General features: G+C 28.3%; 1 protein-coding gene across 11 annotated transcripts in view; it reads left to right on the top strand.

The window, feature by feature from the left end:
- LOC147816861 (inositol 1,4,5-trisphosphate receptor-like) overlaps nucleotides 1–16867 on the top strand; it is a 310281-nt gene that overhangs the window by 280601 nt on the left and 12813 nt on the right. For 7 of the 11 annotated variants that reach the window (XM_087162562.1, XM_087162568.1, XM_087162643.1 and 4 more), the window contains 2 exons: nucleotides 1821–1904; nucleotides 7854–7922. In XM_087162562.1, coding sequence (XP_087018688.1) covers nucleotides 1874–1904; nucleotides 7854–7922 — 100 coding nt within the window. In that variant the 5' untranslated portion in view covers nucleotides 1821–1873. Of the gene's footprint in view, nucleotides 1–1820; nucleotides 1905–7802; nucleotides 7923–16867 lie in introns of all 11 variants that reach the window. The other 4 variants (XM_087162677.1, XM_087162551.1, XM_087162552.1 and 1 more) reach the window with 1 other exon arrangement.

Below are 16867 nucleotides of genomic sequence, written 5' to 3'. Positions count from 1 at the left end.
AGAATAACATTTAAATTCATAAATTACAATGGATTTCCTTTACAATGATACCAAATACAAGGATATTGCTCAAACTTTAAAAATTCACTACTGGTTTCAGTTGGCATGGAATTCAACAAATACAAATTAAATACTTTAATTGAACAAAATTTATATGTCTTAAACAAAAGCCTAAAATGAAAACAAAACTGTTATATTTCAAAATAAAATCTAATTTTTATTTGGTAATGTACTTTATTATTTCTTTTTATTGATTATTCGATTTTTCTATATAGTAAATGTTTTCTTTTTTTAATTGAAAAAAATCACTTAACCAACAAAAAATCAAAATCAAAACTACAAACAGTGAGCTGTTTAAAAATTCATGTTTTTCGCCTCTTTATGAATTTCTCAGGTTCCAAAAATATATTAGGGGTATCCATTTATATTAAGGATGTAACGAGTATTTGGCCCTTTTGTCAAAAATTCAGTTGGTCGAAGGATCAGCCAAATATTAAGCAGAATAGTTTTTAGAAAAATAATTTTTTTTTTGAATTTGTATAAATATGATAAAGATAATATAAACTATATAGTATTGTTTATTATTAGATATATTTTTTACACAAATTTCTTAAATTTTAAAATCCCTGTTTCTGCACATGGCTAGCAAATTTATCATATACAAGACAAATGGAAAAACTAAATTTGAAGAATTGAAACTAGATTAGTTTACATTGAACCACAAGTTTTGGCTTTTTTTAAAAATATATATATATGTTTTCAGATAAGTAAATTTCATCATTTTTTCGATACTTTTAATTCTAAGAATTAAGAAGGATTTTTTTTTTCATTCTTGCTGGTTTCATTATAACTCAACATTTTAACAGAATGTCTCATACTATTAATTTATTATCACTTTTTCCCTGTGCTGTAATATGAATAACCAGTAACATAGAACTGTGATTTTCAATATTAAAGTTTTGTTTTAGGAAATTTAATTAACTTTCTTTTTGATTAACTTTTCCTTTTACAAGCATTTTTTTAATGAACATTATTACTTCATGAACATTATTACTTCATTACTTAGTAGTTGGAACATTACAATTTTCTTCTTCTAAGAATATGCTAATATAAAACATTTAAATTGAGATTTTCAGCATAAAATTTTCATTAAAAAAATTAAGAAAAGTTTTTGTTTATATCTAGCTGTTTTTTTCTTTTTAAGAAAAATTCTTTTTCATGGACTTTTTTATTGTAACGTGGCATTTTCAAGAGCATTTCCGTTACACTTAATTGTTTCTTTTTTTTTTTTTTACTCTTTCTAGTAATTTTGAGGCCTTAGAAAAGTAAAAAATTCCGTTAAATAAAAATAATAAATTAAAAAATGAAAACAAAATTTCTAATTTAAAGCAATTTCTTAAAAATCAAAACATATTGAGAAATTAGCAGATTTTAGAAAAAAAAAGAGGACAATTTCGCGGCAAGACCTGCAGCTCTAATCATGAGAGAAAATGAGAAATGTTGCTTATTTTCATCTTCGTTAAATCGGATTACCTATTTCATAATATCAGTATTTTTAATTCATTGTTTCTATAGAGATTCATTTAGGGATTCTTAAAATATTCGTTGCATTGAAATTTTTGCTATTTTGGAATTTGACTATATATTTTCTTTGATGTAGATAATGTCTGGTGAGCTAAGCTTTATACTTATCTGAATTTAAATTTATTCTCCATTTTTTTGTATTGAGTATATTCTTCAATCATTAACAAAGTACCTAATGAAGAGTTGAATATAGTTAGTTACTATTTAAATAAAAATTAGTGTGTTTATTTTATTAGTGAGTTGGCTGCCAAAGTAAGGATTGAATTACTTGGAACTTACACTGAAGACAATGCTTCTCAAGTTGGAGATGATACTCATAAGTAAGCTATGTACATTCTTAAGTTTTTAGTGCATCACATAATTATAACACTATTTGAATTGAATGTGAATTAGTTCACTGTGGCAGAATTTTTTTAAGCCATCTGCAACAAAACTTTCTGGCACTGATATCTATCTGCAAGACACTTTTAATAATAGCAAACGTATCTGCTACTAATTTAAATTAGAAAAACGTTGTGTTTACAAAAAAAAACTATAATACTGAAGCATCTATTTTATCTTTCACGTAAGGCTAAATCTGAAAAGGGATTCAAGTTTTGTTGGTTTCGCGATGGTAAAATATTCCTGAGAAAATATGAATCGTCCAAAATATTATGTGTGAAATCATCTCAAGACCTTAATATTCCATCCAACTGAAGAAACATTTTTATCTGTGCCGGACTGCCTAAAAGTCGAAAATTTGGACGATCTAAATTATTTTTTTTACCTCAACCTGTAAGTTAAGCATTAATATTTTACATATAAATATTAGAAGTTTAAGAGGCAACTTTGATAATTTTATTTCACATATTTCTAGCACGATTGAAAATATAAGTGTTATAATTATGTCGAAAATCTGGATTTACCAAAATGAAACTAATTTTTACTCAATAGATGATTATAATTCATTCTTTAATTGCAGAAATAATAATCGCTCTGGCTGTGTTTGTGTTTTTATTAAAAGATGTCTTGATATTTCAGAGTTAGCTGTACATTTTGTTTCCGCAGAATCTATATTACTTTATTGCAAATCTTTAGATTTATTATTTCTATCTTTATATAGATCTCATGATTTTAGTGTTGATTTTTTTAATACTGAACTTAAAGTAATAATCTCTAAACTTAAATATCCTAATATAATACTGATGGGTGATATAAATATTGATATTCTAAGTGATGATTTTATTACTCATGAATATATTAATTTGTTATTCCAATTTGGATTTCAAAGTTATATAGACAAACCAACTAGAGTAAATTCCTCTTGAAATTGCATTGATCATGTCTTTGTAAAAACAAATAAATTTTCAATCAAATCCGGAATATTCATAAATGACATAAGCGATCATTATCCAACCTTTTGCAGTATTTATAACGATGAGGTAAATAAAATTAAGGAAACTGAAAATAAAATTTCAATCAACTATAATAAGCTCTATAATTATTTGTCAAATTACAAATTTAATTATAATCCTCAAGATTCTCTTGATCAACAATATCAAAGTTTTGTTTTCAAACTCAATAATTTAAAAAATAATTTTAAATATATGCGTAAATTAAACAAAAGAGCCAAAAATAACTGGATGACTAGTAATATCTTGATTTTAATTTGAAGAAAAGAAAAGCCATTTAAAAAAACTAGAAAATATCCATGGGATATTATTTACAAAACAGCATAGAACACTATAGTTTCTGAGCTTAAGAACTTAATTAAAACAGCAAAATCAGAATATTTCAAAAACAAATTTTTAAATTATGATTCAAATAAACAAAAATGGGATCTTGTAAATAGTTTTATTGGTAATCAGAGCAAATCACCTACTTTACCTGATATTTTAAACGACTATGAATCTTCTGATCAATTCAATAAATCATTTGCAAATGCTAACAGTACCTCAAACCTAAATTCAAACAGTTTTCAAATCTATATTTCACCAAGTTTAACCTCGTTTGTTTTCCTAGAATTGAATGATTGTGATGTACTTTACTTGATAAATTCTCTTTCTAATAAAAACTCCTATGACTATGACGGTATTAATGTAAAATTATTTAAACTATTTGCTCTCAACAATATAAATTTTATAACTAATTTCATCAATACCTCAATCAAGTCATCCATTTTTCCAACTTCTTTAAAAAGAGCAACCATAACTCCTATTTTTAAAACCGGCGATAAAAATTGCTTATCAAACTATATACCAATTTCTATATTACCTGTTTTCTCCAAAATCATTGAAAAAGCTCTAGCTGATAAAATGAACAATTATGTAAAACATAAAAATTTTTTCTCTGAAAATCAACATGGATTTATTGAAGGCAAAAGTACAGAAAAAGCTCTTCTGGAATTTTTAAAATTTATCCATAATAGTATTGCTGAAAATAAGATAACAGTAGCTATATTTCTTGATATATCAAAAGCTTTCGATAATATCAATCACAATCTTTTAATCAAAAAATTAGAATTTGCTGGTTTCAGAGGAATTATTTTAAATTGGTTTATTTCATATCTTTCAAACAGAGAACATAGAGTAAAAATCCGAAGTAATTTTAGTAATTATATTTTTTCAAAACGTGGTGTTCCTCAAGGATCTATTCTAGGACCCTTATTGTTTATTATATTCATCAATGACTTTTGTCAACTCAAACTTTTTTGGTAAGATAATAACATATGCTGATGATTCCGTAATTTTGTATTCTTGCACTGATTTAAATCAACTAATTTTTCAAATTGAATCTGATTTACACATAATTTCAAAATGGTTTGCAGTAAATGACTTAAATTTAAATCTAAATAAAACTAAATACATTTATTTCAGTTAAAGAAAATCAGAAATTAACTTAAATTAAAAATTTCACTCTCTCTCCTGTAAAAGTACTAATGAAAATTGTCAATGCTACATTCTATAATCTGTAAATAATATCAAATATTTAGGACTATATATCGATTCTAATTTGAAATGGAAAACACATATTAACAATTTAATTAAAAAATTGCGTTTTGTTTTAGTTAAATTTTATCACCTTAGGAATGAAATTCATTTTAATTTTGTGAAAGCACTCTATTACTCCTGGTTTTATTCTTTAATTAATTATGGTGCAATAATATATAGCGGTGAATATAAAACTAATTTACTTCCTTTAATCTCAGTTCAGAATAAATGCTTCAAGATTGTTAATTCTCTAATTATTATAACTACTACTAATATATATACAAGAATTAATCTATTACCATTTCGCCATAATGTATTTTTTCGTATTTTACTCTATTTACACAACAATAAATTAATATGCAAATTAAAAACTAATGTGTCTGAAAGGAGACCAACTGAAATATATGAGATTCCCCACTTTACAAAAGAAAATTCACGAAAACAGTTTTTTTACTCAGCACCTAAATTATACAATAAATTACCGTTTCAGTTGCAAAACATCCAAATATATTCTTTTAAGCATGCTTTATTCAATTTGTTATGAACATTGACGATTTAGATCTATATTTTTCACTTTAAAGGAAGCATTTGATTTTTTTATACCAGTCTTGTGCCAATCCAAATGAATTTCTTATGTTACCTTTGTTATTTTTTTATATAGTTTCATGCATTTTTTTCTATTATTACAGTGTTCAACAATATATGATGTCTTATGATGAGCAAAATAATTTATAATTGTAATATCCCCCCCCCCTTTTCTTTTTTTAAAATTTCTATTTTAAATTTATTGTATTACCTTTCTTTGTCGCCTGGACAGGGTTTTCCTCTTGGAGACGAATATATATTCTTTATATTTATGTGTTCGTTTTTGTTCCCAATAAAGTTATATTTGTGTTAAAAAATGAAAAAATTTAAAATATATATATACTTTTTTAACTGAACATGTAATAATTTTTTATTCTAATATTATGGGTGATATTCTCACATTTTGTTGGTGGCGAGCAGACAAATTATTTCCTTCGTCACATTTTGTAAATAATCATCGCAATAAAAATACTGAAATCCATAGTAGTAATTGCCGTAGAAAAGATCAAAGACGAAATCACACAAATCAGACTCCTCAAATGCATGTTTCGTTTCCAGATTAGGTTGTATTAAATAATATTGTATAAAAAGTATCAGGTTTAAAAACTATGGGGAAATCAATAGCAATAACTGCTAAAAATTAGATGGAATCAGTGCTTTGAAAAGTAAATACTCAAATGCATGATTCTAATACTTTTATTGTTTGAAATATATCGGGATATTTAAAAACCATGTGAAAGTCTATATCAATAACTGTCAAAAATTCAATCAAAACATTGCATCGATTTAAGATACTATTGGCCTAAATTGAATGCGCACAAAATTTCTTATCTAAATGCATGATTCAAATATTATGTGTAAGTTTCTGCAGAAAATAAAAGTAAATTTTTTTGTTCTTAAAAAGAAAAATCTTTCTGCAAGAACTCTGTAACAATCTGCGACAATGTCGCTGCGATTCTGCCACAGGGGATCAGTTATTGTTATAGATTTATATTTAGTTCTTAAAAATCATTATTGGAAAGAAGTAACTTGTTTTTTCCCAAAGTATGTAGGCCCTCGATATATCAATATGTATCTCTACAACAATATATTAATTTAGTCCCCAAAATATTGTTGTTACGAGGTTTTACTGTGTTAAATAAATGAATAAACTTTGAATTTTTACATTTGTTTGGATTTAGTGAGGATGACCTGAGAAAGAAAAAGATAAAGACTGCTTCAAATAATAAATTTTTCAATGAGTAGTTTTATTTCATATATATTTGTTTTACTTATTGACTTCAACAACTTAGTACTAAAGGTAGCTTGTTTAAAGAATAAATTATGGTTTAAAAGTTTTTAAAATATAATAGTTTGAAATCACAAACCAAAAGAATTATTCTTATTTATTTCATTAAAGATCAGATAAGAAATAAAATTGGGGAGTTTATGTATATGTTTTTTTTTTAAAGTTTCAACTTAATTATGTAATCCTTTGGAGTTTAATTTCTACAATTTTTTTTCTAGATAACTACTAAATATTCTATTTCTATTTAGTTTTTGTCCAAATCAAATCTAATTTGGCTAAATGAATTTGATATTCAGTTAAAAGTAAGCGTGTGTGTCTGCATCTTTTTGTTGTTTCGGTGAAATTCAGAATTTCATTTGGCAAATTTAAATTCCTCTAGGGTCTAAAGTGTATGTTCCTGGTACCCTTATTTAATGACACCCACCTGTTCCAAATTTCAATAGTGTCGACTAAAATCAGAATTATTACTTCATAAATGGGCTTGCTGCTCACCTCCATAGACTCTAGATCTTTCCCGATCCAAACAGTGTCGTGCACAGGGAGGACTCCCCAACCGAATGCTTTGGTGAGATTCTTGCCCTCTCATATGCAACTCTTCTCCCTTTTGTGAGATATTCTCAATTAAAGGTTTCATTTTCCACCCTGGGAAATCGAACCTTAAAATCTCTCGATCTATGATGGCTATTATAATCAAAAAAAGAGTTCTTTGTCAGAAACTAGTTATTTTGTCATGATCATGCAAAGTCTTTGAAAATTATTTTGCATTTCGTTAATACATATGTTGCTTAAAATATTTTTAGTGCTTAAAAAGTCCTTAAAAGGTGCTTATTTTTTGTTGAAAGATTTGGCTACTAACCCTGAAAAAAATTATGTCAAATACGAAACTTGTATGGTATATAAATTTTTATAGATTTTTTGCACTCAAATATTTTAGGGTTTTTCACTTAGTGTCACAATTACCCCTGCTTAGTACATTAATTACCAAAAATTTTGTTGAGTACTTAATATTGAATAATGGATTTTATACTTGTGTTGTTTCAAGTTTATCTACTTATGAAAAAATTAAAATGAAAAATAATTTCAGAAGAATTTAAAGAATTTTTAAATTACTAAGCTTTTGTTTTCAGCAGAGCGTAAGAATTTGAAAAGGTTTTTCCTTTCATTTTTGCTTGTGCAAAAATTCTATGCTGTTTTTTATAATTATCAAAAGTATTTCATTATTTAAACTTTAGATTTTATATAATGCTAACAATGCCTGGATGAATATTTTTGGATTATTTTTTATCAAGACATGAAATGACACTAAAAATTTACTCATTGGTTTGATTTTTATTGTTATTTCATATTCATACTTAGTTATTAATTTTTTTTTTCAGAAATGAGTGCTTTATGTTTTAATGAAAATTGTTTTGAAAATTATTTCACAGGTATTTATTTGCACAAGGAAAGCAAGTTTGGAAAAAATGGGAAAAAAAAGATTTTTTTTGCTGATCCAGGTGGGTGTTTTTATTGTTTATAAAAATGTCTTAAGATGCTCACTGATCCATGACTAATCAGTTGTAAAAAAATATTAAAACATAAAAGTTTGGAAATTTTCAAATTCTTGTGCTATTTTTTCTATTATATTGTAGCAGTTACATATAAATTGTGAGAGACTGTTTTTCAAATAAATTTTTATTTTATGAGAATAACTATGATTTTTAACAACTTTAATTTTTATTGTTATGTGTTACTGGCAATTAGATATAAACAAAACATTTTTAAAGAACATTGCACTTACAAAAGGGAACATCACCATTTGGAAACACACTGTAGACTAAACACTTACTGGCTAATTTTGACAATTAGATAGAAATGTTGTCTAAATATCACCAGTACAGCCATATATCATTAAGAAAATTACATTAAACTCATTTTTTAAACTATTCTGGTTTGAAAATAATTGTTAGTTTAAACTGTTTCAGATTTGAAAAAACTTGCTATTGTCTAATTATTTGCTTTTTAATTTATGAATAATTTAGGAGAATAGTATTTAGTTTTAATATTTTTCAAATGTGAGTTTTGAAAAACGAAAGTAAAACTAAAACAAAATATATCTATTAGCTTTTATTATTAATATAATGACTTGCATTTTTTGTGTATGTTATGTTCAAACTTGTATTTGTTCCCCCCCCCTCCCTCTAAGTAATAGAGGAATATCAAATTCTTGCTATATAGTATATTATTTATAGTCTGTTATATCCCTGTGTTATATTAGCATCAGTATCAATTCAATAAAAATATCGATGTTTTCTAAAAAAAAATTATCATGCAAAATATTTAGACCATATATCTTGTTTAGTTATAATCTTTTTTCAATTTATTAAACTTATGCATGTGTCTTTCTTTAATATTATTTTTTCTATTACAAGTTATCCACAGTATAATTTTGCAATGTGCAGTTACAGAGAAAAGAAGTCAGAACCTACGGAAATGGTGTACTGTAGATTTTGTTGAACTAGTGCTTGGCAATATGTTTTCTATGTTTTACTTTATTTACTTAGTTTTCTAGTTTGTATTTAATTAATATGCGTAAACTCCAATAACTAAACTTCTGTATCTTACAAATTATTCTAAATAATTTGTACAACCAATTTGATAGACCTTTAACTGAAACGAAAAAAAATAAGAATATAACACGATTATTACACTAAACTACTAATCTGAAAAAATTAACAAGCTTACAAGATTTTAAGCTTTAGCGATTAAAACTCAACATAATTCTTGTTGGATTTTTCTTATTCTGGTCTATTTTGAATAAAGAGTTTTCAGTGCAAAACAGTGCTGAACTGCACACTCAGTGGAATGGTGGTCATAGTGTAACTTAACAAATATGAACTCTAGTAGAAAACAAGCAGGAATGGGGTTAATCAGACCGTAATTTTTTTTTAGAAACATTTTATTTGTAACAAATGTCCTATATGTGAACTATATTGAATTTTTTACTTACTTTCGATATGAAATATGCTCATTTTGTTATTAAAAAAATTGGCATTAGTTTTGTGTATTATGAAATCCGATTTAAACTAATAAGATTGGTATAAATTTTTTTTAAAACCGTTGTTGAACAGCTGACCCAAGTTTTTGGGTCCATTTCTGCTAATATTCAACTTCATAGCCTTGTAATTTTGAACCAATCCTGAAGATAAGGAACCTCCTAATTAAGTACCCCCAGAAGTATGATTTGTAATGGGAACATGGTGGACTTTGTAACTCGACACATTTAACTTCCGTCAGTCACTATTTACTACACCGGGAGTCTTTGTCTGGCGGGGATCAAACCCATGACCTCTGGGACATGGGCCCATAATCCTACCTACTAGGCTATCCCGGCCTTTGGTATAAATTGTGTCATTTTTTGGAGTGCAATTTGTTTTTGGGTTTGTTCAGTTTGAAATAAACTAATTTATTGTTCAGATTGTTTTTGTCTCATTGGCTCTAGGATCTGAGATGAATCACCAGTTAATGTTTCATAATAAAATTAATCTTTGTTAATGTGATAGTGGTTTTCAAAAATTACTTGTATTTAATGGTGTTCTAACTATTTTTGCTACCTTTTCATTTAAGCAAAAGTGTCATCTGAAATATGTTACTGTTGTCTGGAGAAAATCTGTTGCTGTAATATTTTTATTAAACTTATTGAAATTCAAAAAAAGAATGAAGCAAATTGAGCATTTAGGGCAACATCAGTTAGTGCAGAAAATAAATGCATCTCTGAACAAGCATCTACTTTTGTTTGAATAAAATCTCTTTGTACTTATAGGATTTAATTTATTATTTCCCTTTTCTTGTTTTGTTTAATGCTACTTCAAATTTCAGATCTTAAAGGTTTGAGTTTTTTCTTCAATGCGGTTAAAGAAGGTGATAGCTTACTTTATGCCAGTGACGATGAAAATAGTGCCATCTATGGGTCATGGCTATGTACAGGGCTACAGGACAATGTCATAAACCAACTCCTCTTGTTCAACCTCAAACCAGCAAAAACTCTACCATATCTAGATTACAAGAAGGTATGTAGCAATATTTGGCTTCAAAAATTAGCTCAAATGATTAAATCTTTAAAAAAAAAACTGAAGAGTAAATATTTTGGAGAAAGGATATAAGTACTTTCCAATTATTTTCAGATAGCTCTCATCCCACAAAAAATTTTTTTAATTTTTGTATCTACTGATGAGATAGATACAAAACTATTTTAGTAGAAAAATATATGTGAGTATAAATATATGTGAATTTTCTATTTTATGTTCTGAGCTTCAAAAACAAATATGGTAAGTAAAATATACCAATTTGATAGCACTTTTGTGTGAATAAAAATGTTGAAAGTTGTAAGTGTTCTAAGGTTCTACAATCAATTTTTTTTATTAGACAGCAAATTTAATGAAATCAGAGCTCCCACGGTCCTTAAAAACTGCTTAATTTTTATTTTGGAAAGTAAGGGCCCTTGAAAGTACTTAATTTTGATACAAAGGTTTTAAAAGTCCTTAATTTTTCAGTATCACTATGGTTGATAGGAACAATTTTTCAGTTCAATTTTTTAAAACAAAATGCCGTTCTTTTATAATTTAGAATTAGACCATGCATAGAGGGTAAAGTATTTTAGAGAGACAAAAATGAATGTGTGGGAGGGGGTTATGGCAAGGGGAAGAAAGCATGTACTTTCATTATTGTATTGGTTCTTTCGTTAATGTATTCTGCATTTTGCCTGGAATGATACTCTATGAGGAGAGTGAAGCATTCTAAAAAAAACGATTTGTGTGGACGTGGGGGATACTGCACATGGAGGAGATAGTGCTTTTTTGGAGAGATTGCAGTTTTAAGGTATCTTTTGTAAAAGGAAACCTATATAAAAGATTATAAACTCAGGTTTTCACCGAGGTGGAATTCAATCATTTATCAATTATGCTTATCAATTCATTAATGAAATTTAATAGTTTTTTTTTAATTAAAAGTTTCTTAGTGAAAGTATTTCTTAATCACTGTATCGGTTATCAAAATATATTTGCAATTGTTAAAATATATAATAATTCATTTAAATATGTTTTTAACTTAAAATTAAATATAACTGATATGTATTACACTTTTTAATGTCTTGCTTTCTATTTATATTGCTTGAATATAAATATTCGAGCATACTTGTTATTTTATCCTTATTTTTTAATTGAAAACAATATTTTGAGTTTAAGGAAAAATTTTTACTGTAAGAGAAAAACAAGAAGTAATGCCAATTAAAAGAATATATATTTTCTTATTAAAAGAATATATATTACAATATATTTGCTTCCTTTTAAAATTCATGGTTTAAAATTATACAACTAGGCTTGGTCATTAGTATATTGTAATAATTTGTATAATTATGGCTACTCGAAAGGATAAATTATGACTTTGTTAAGCATTTTATAATAAAATGGTTCAATTTTGTAATTATTCACTAAGTTTGAAAACAAAAAATTTACATTAAATTGAAATGTACAGTAAATTCTTCGAAAGTTAGTTTATCTTTTTTTTAAAAAAATATTGTTCTTTGTGCTTTCTTTTTCTTTAGACTTTTAAAGGTTTAGTTATTAATGCAAATTAATACGAAAAAGGAATTAAAAAGTTAAAATCTACTTGCAAGGTAGTAGATTTAGACCTTTATATGTGGTGCCATAAATTTTGAGTTCTTTTAAAAAAGTATAATTTTCTTCATACCTTGTCTAATTGCATCAATACATCTTTGTTTTCAGTAATATTAATTTTCTTTATAGCATTATTGTTTATGTATAATTCATTATAATATACTTTTTTCATTTCAAAATAATATAAATTACATTTCAGTACTTGGTAATGTATATATATATATATATATATATATATATATATATATATATATATATATATATATATATATACAAATGGGTGACAAAATAATACGAACACCTGTGAAATATCAGAAAATCTTTATTAATAGGGAGTTGGGCCACCCTTTGACTGAATTACAGATTTAATACGACGTGGGATCGATGCATAAAGGTCATGGACAACGTTTAAAGGAATATTAAGCCATTCCTCTTGCAAAGCGGCCTCTAGTTCCAAAAGATTTGATGGAGGTGGGAATCGGGAACGAAATTTAGACTCCAAATATTGCCACAAATGTTCAATAATATTTAAGTCCGGATACTGAGGGGGCCATGCGAGATGCTCAACTTTATTGTAATGCTCTTCGAACCATGTTTGAACGCACCTAGCGGTGTGGATAGGGGCGTTGTCGTCTTGAAAAATCGGTCTCTCTCCAAGGAATACAGTCTGTACAGAAGAATGAACTTGATCCGCTAGAACGCTTAGATAGTCATTAGATTTGATTCTCCCATGCAGACGTACTAGTGGCTCAAGACCACGCTAAGATATCACACCCCAAACCATAATGGAGCCTCCTCCATATTTCACAGTTGGTAAGAGGCATTCAGGATCAAACGCTTCTTTGGGTGATCTCCAGGCATAAACGCTTCCGGTGATCTGAAATAAGGTGAAGGATGATTCATCGGACAATATTACCTGCTGCCATTGCTGTGGGGACCAGCCTTTGTGACCTCTACACCACTGACAGCGCTTGAAAGCATTGGTTGCTGTCACCAAGGGTTTACGAATTGCCACTCTCCCATAAATGTTCGCTGCATGAAGTTCTCTTTGAACAGCTCTTTTTGAAACAGGGTCCTGAAGATGACTGTTCATGTCTGATGTTATCTCGGATAACGATTGCTTGTGTTTTCGAGCTACAACGCGCTGCAAGACACGTCTATTCCTATCATCAAGCTTTGACTTTCGGCCACTGTTTTGCTTTGAAGACTTCGTCTTACCTTCTTTCATGTATGCTGTCATAACGGCTGATACAGTACTTCTTGCAAACCCCAAAAATTTTGCTGTTTCTGTCATCGATGCTTCACTTAAACGCGCCCCAACAATCATCCCTATTTGGAATTCTGACAGGTCAGACATTTCACCTCATAAAAGATAGTTAGATAAACTCATGCAACACAGGTGACTAATGTTGAGAGACTGAAAGCTTCCTCTTCACGCTCACTAGGTGGCAGACTTCTGTTGCAGGTGGCGCGGCTGTACTGCAGGTGTGAAATAAGTCACACTTTTTCACAGGTGTTCGTATTATTTTGTCACCCATCTGTATATATATATTTAAATACAAAACAAAAATTATTTTTTTAAAAATATCTTATGATAAAATGGCTCACGCACACACATCACTTATTGAGTCTTATGCCACTTTTGCATCTTAGTTTTCTTTCTTACATTAATTAGTCTTATTAAAGTTTTTTATATGTTTAACAAGATGATTTAGTAATTTGTAGTTGGATAGAGAATTTCTTAATATATAACTAATTGCCCTTTCTTATTTTGCTTCCTTCGCGTAAACAATGTGGAGTTTTTTTCCGGTCTGAAGAACTATTTAAACAGTTCTCTTTTAAATATTATTATTTGTATGAACTGTTACATTAGAGGATAGCTTATTTTTATGATAGGTTCACTACAGAATTTTTACTTCTGTGAAAAATTTATTTATTCACAAACATGAGAATAACATAAAATAAATCATTAGCAACACAAAAATCAGAAAGAGTTTTAAAAAATAACAGTTTCTGTGCTATTAGCAAATCTCAATCTCAATATAATAAATTTAGATGCTTGGTTATAGTACTAAAATAAGCAAACACTAGACTAAATATTTTTAAAAGACTGACGCTTGCCTTTCAAAATTCTTTTTTACATAATATTCATTATTTCTATTTACTACCAGCAGAAAGATTACCCTACTTTTCTTGAATACAAGGGCAACATATTAGGAAAAAGATTTTTGCAATAATCATAGAATTTAAGTTATAGAGTAATAAAATTTATAACATACTTATAGCAAGTCTATGTTAAAAAATAAATTGCTTTAAGTTAAGGGCAGGAAATTTATTGTATCTCTTAAATAAATCTTTCTTCAATTTAATACGCCTCCATATTTCAATTACTCTGTATAATGTACTAAATTTCCCAAAAAATTTTAAAAAAATATGTTTTTCAAAAAAATTTGGTACATGCAAATGGTAAAGATACCACTTTTAATTGATTTATTGAATTTTTATACCAAATGCTATTGTTTTATCATTTTCCTTCAATAAATGCTTACTCCTAATTTGAAATTTTTTATGAATACATTATCAGTTATTTGACATTTTATTAGTTCTCACATAGTTTATTTATTTGCTGTTTAGACTTATATGTCAAACTGAAAGATTGTTGGAGAAAAAAGAGGAAAAACTTTGCATTAAAGTGCTGCAAACTTTTAAAGAAATGATGTCATTAGACCCAGACTATGGAGAACAGGTATGTTTAGTCTTAACTATCTACTTACAAGGGCAGTAATTAACCAGTAACTTTTGATTCTTATTTGTTCCTATTATAAATGGTTATGAAAGCTTAAGTTCTGATAACGACCAAGTGTGTTTTTTTTTTATTCATTGTTCTGCTTTTATTATACTAATAGATTACAAAGTTTGTCATCATTGCAAATTATTGGTTTCTTTTTGTTTCGTGTCAAGTTTCAGAAAAATATTAAACAAATCTTCACTTCGATTTTCATTATTATTACATGGTGCGTAGCGTTTTTAAAAAGGACTTAAAGGTGCTTATTTTCGTTTTTTAAAATCCCTTGAAGGTGCTTTTTTCATTGGGTGTTTTTAAAAAGTGCTTAATATCCCGAAAATGAACTTTTTTTCTTTCTTTACCATGTCGACTTTCGCGCGTTATGCAAAAGCATGCTTTTCACATTGTTCTATTCAACGTCTTCACAATTCATCCAATCACAATCTATTTCGGCTTCCTGTCGGTCCATAGGGTCTGAAAGCACCAATCATTTTACATGTTTGATGAAATATTTGATAGTACATGTCTACTTAATACCCAAATAGAAAAGGTTTTGAATCATTGCCATTTTAGCATTTGAACACAGCTGATTTCTGCTCCTTTGCCATTCAACTCAATGACACTCCTTCAATGTGTATAGGTTGTTATCTCAAACTTTTTAATCAAACATATTATTTTTCAACTCAAATACTTTTTTTATTTAAAAGATGTCAATTAAGTGATTTTTTTTTATTACTATAAAAATTATGTTATTGCAGATTACTAAAACTTAACAAACTGTTATACCTGCTTAACACACTTTACTTTTACTTGAATTACTCTTATATTTTTTTCCCCAACAGATTGTCACAACTTTTTTTTTATATTTTATTATTTACCTTTAAATTATTCTTTTTATATTTATATATATTTTTTAATTATTTTATTTAAGTGTGTTGATTGTGAACCAAATTTTTCTTTTATCTGGTGCATGAAATTCTGGTGAGTATGATGCTTTTGTAGCATATAGGCTTTGTTCTTGTCTTCTGTGGCCTTTCTGCAATCATTGTCAAACCACTCATTTCGGGTTCGTCGTTCCAGATCTGGAATAGCTTCACATGCAGATGTCGAAATGTTATCTTTTATTGCGTACCAGTCAAAAGTGAAGCCTGGTTTCCCTTTTTGTTCACCAATTCAATTGGAGAATTTAATTTTATATTCCTTAAGAATGTTTTGATCATTTAATTTAGAAATGTCAGGTTTGAAATCTCTGATTTCTCTCCTGTGATAGAAATTCTTACATAATAGGAGTCTGACTTTGGATATCACAAGGACATTGTCATGTCGACATTCGCTCCCCTAAAACTTCTCACGTCCATCACATTGCTACGGTGTCTCGTGTCCACAAGTATATGATCCATCTAGTTAAGAGTTAACCCATCAGGGGCCAGCCAAGTATGCTTGTGTATATCTTTATGTGGGAATGCCGTGCTTGTGATGAACAGATTTTCCGACACAGCAAAGTCAAAACTTCTCTGTCCGTTAGTATCGAAGTGAAGGCTTTCATCACGGGATCTAACAAATCCTTCCCTGCCGATCTTAGCATTGAAGTCCCCAATTACCGTCTTCATGTCCTGTGTGTGCAGGGCAGGTCTCTTCATCAACAGGTCGTAAAATAAGTCCTTTTCCGCATAGTCTTTCTCTTCAGTCGGTGCATGAGCACAAATCTGGGTTATGTTGTAATGTCTTCCTTTCAGTCTTATTTTACAGAGTCTCATGCTTATAACCTGAAAGTCAATGACTGCCCTACTGAGTCTTTTGTTCACAATGAAACCGACACCAAAATGGTGTAATTTGTCATGCCAGCTGTAATATACTCTGCATTCCCTTTTTTATCAAAAACGCCTTTTCCCAACCATCTGATTTCCTGAACTGCAAGGATATTTAGCTTATAGTCATGGTCTAGCTTATTGCAAGGTTATCCCTTCCCATGCAGAGTCGTCTAGGTAAAACAGAGCCCGGT

Source organism: Parasteatoda tepidariorum, chromosome 1 (assembly GCF_982258835.1).
Source record: "Parasteatoda tepidariorum strain Cologne lab strain chromosome 1, Ptep-v5.0, whole genome shotgun sequence".
NCBI lineage: Eukaryota > Metazoa > Arthropoda > Arachnida > Araneae > Theridiidae > Parasteatoda > Parasteatoda tepidariorum.
The sequence above is the reverse complement of the archived record's forward strand: the minus strand, read 5'-3'. Positions and strand labels throughout refer to the sequence as shown.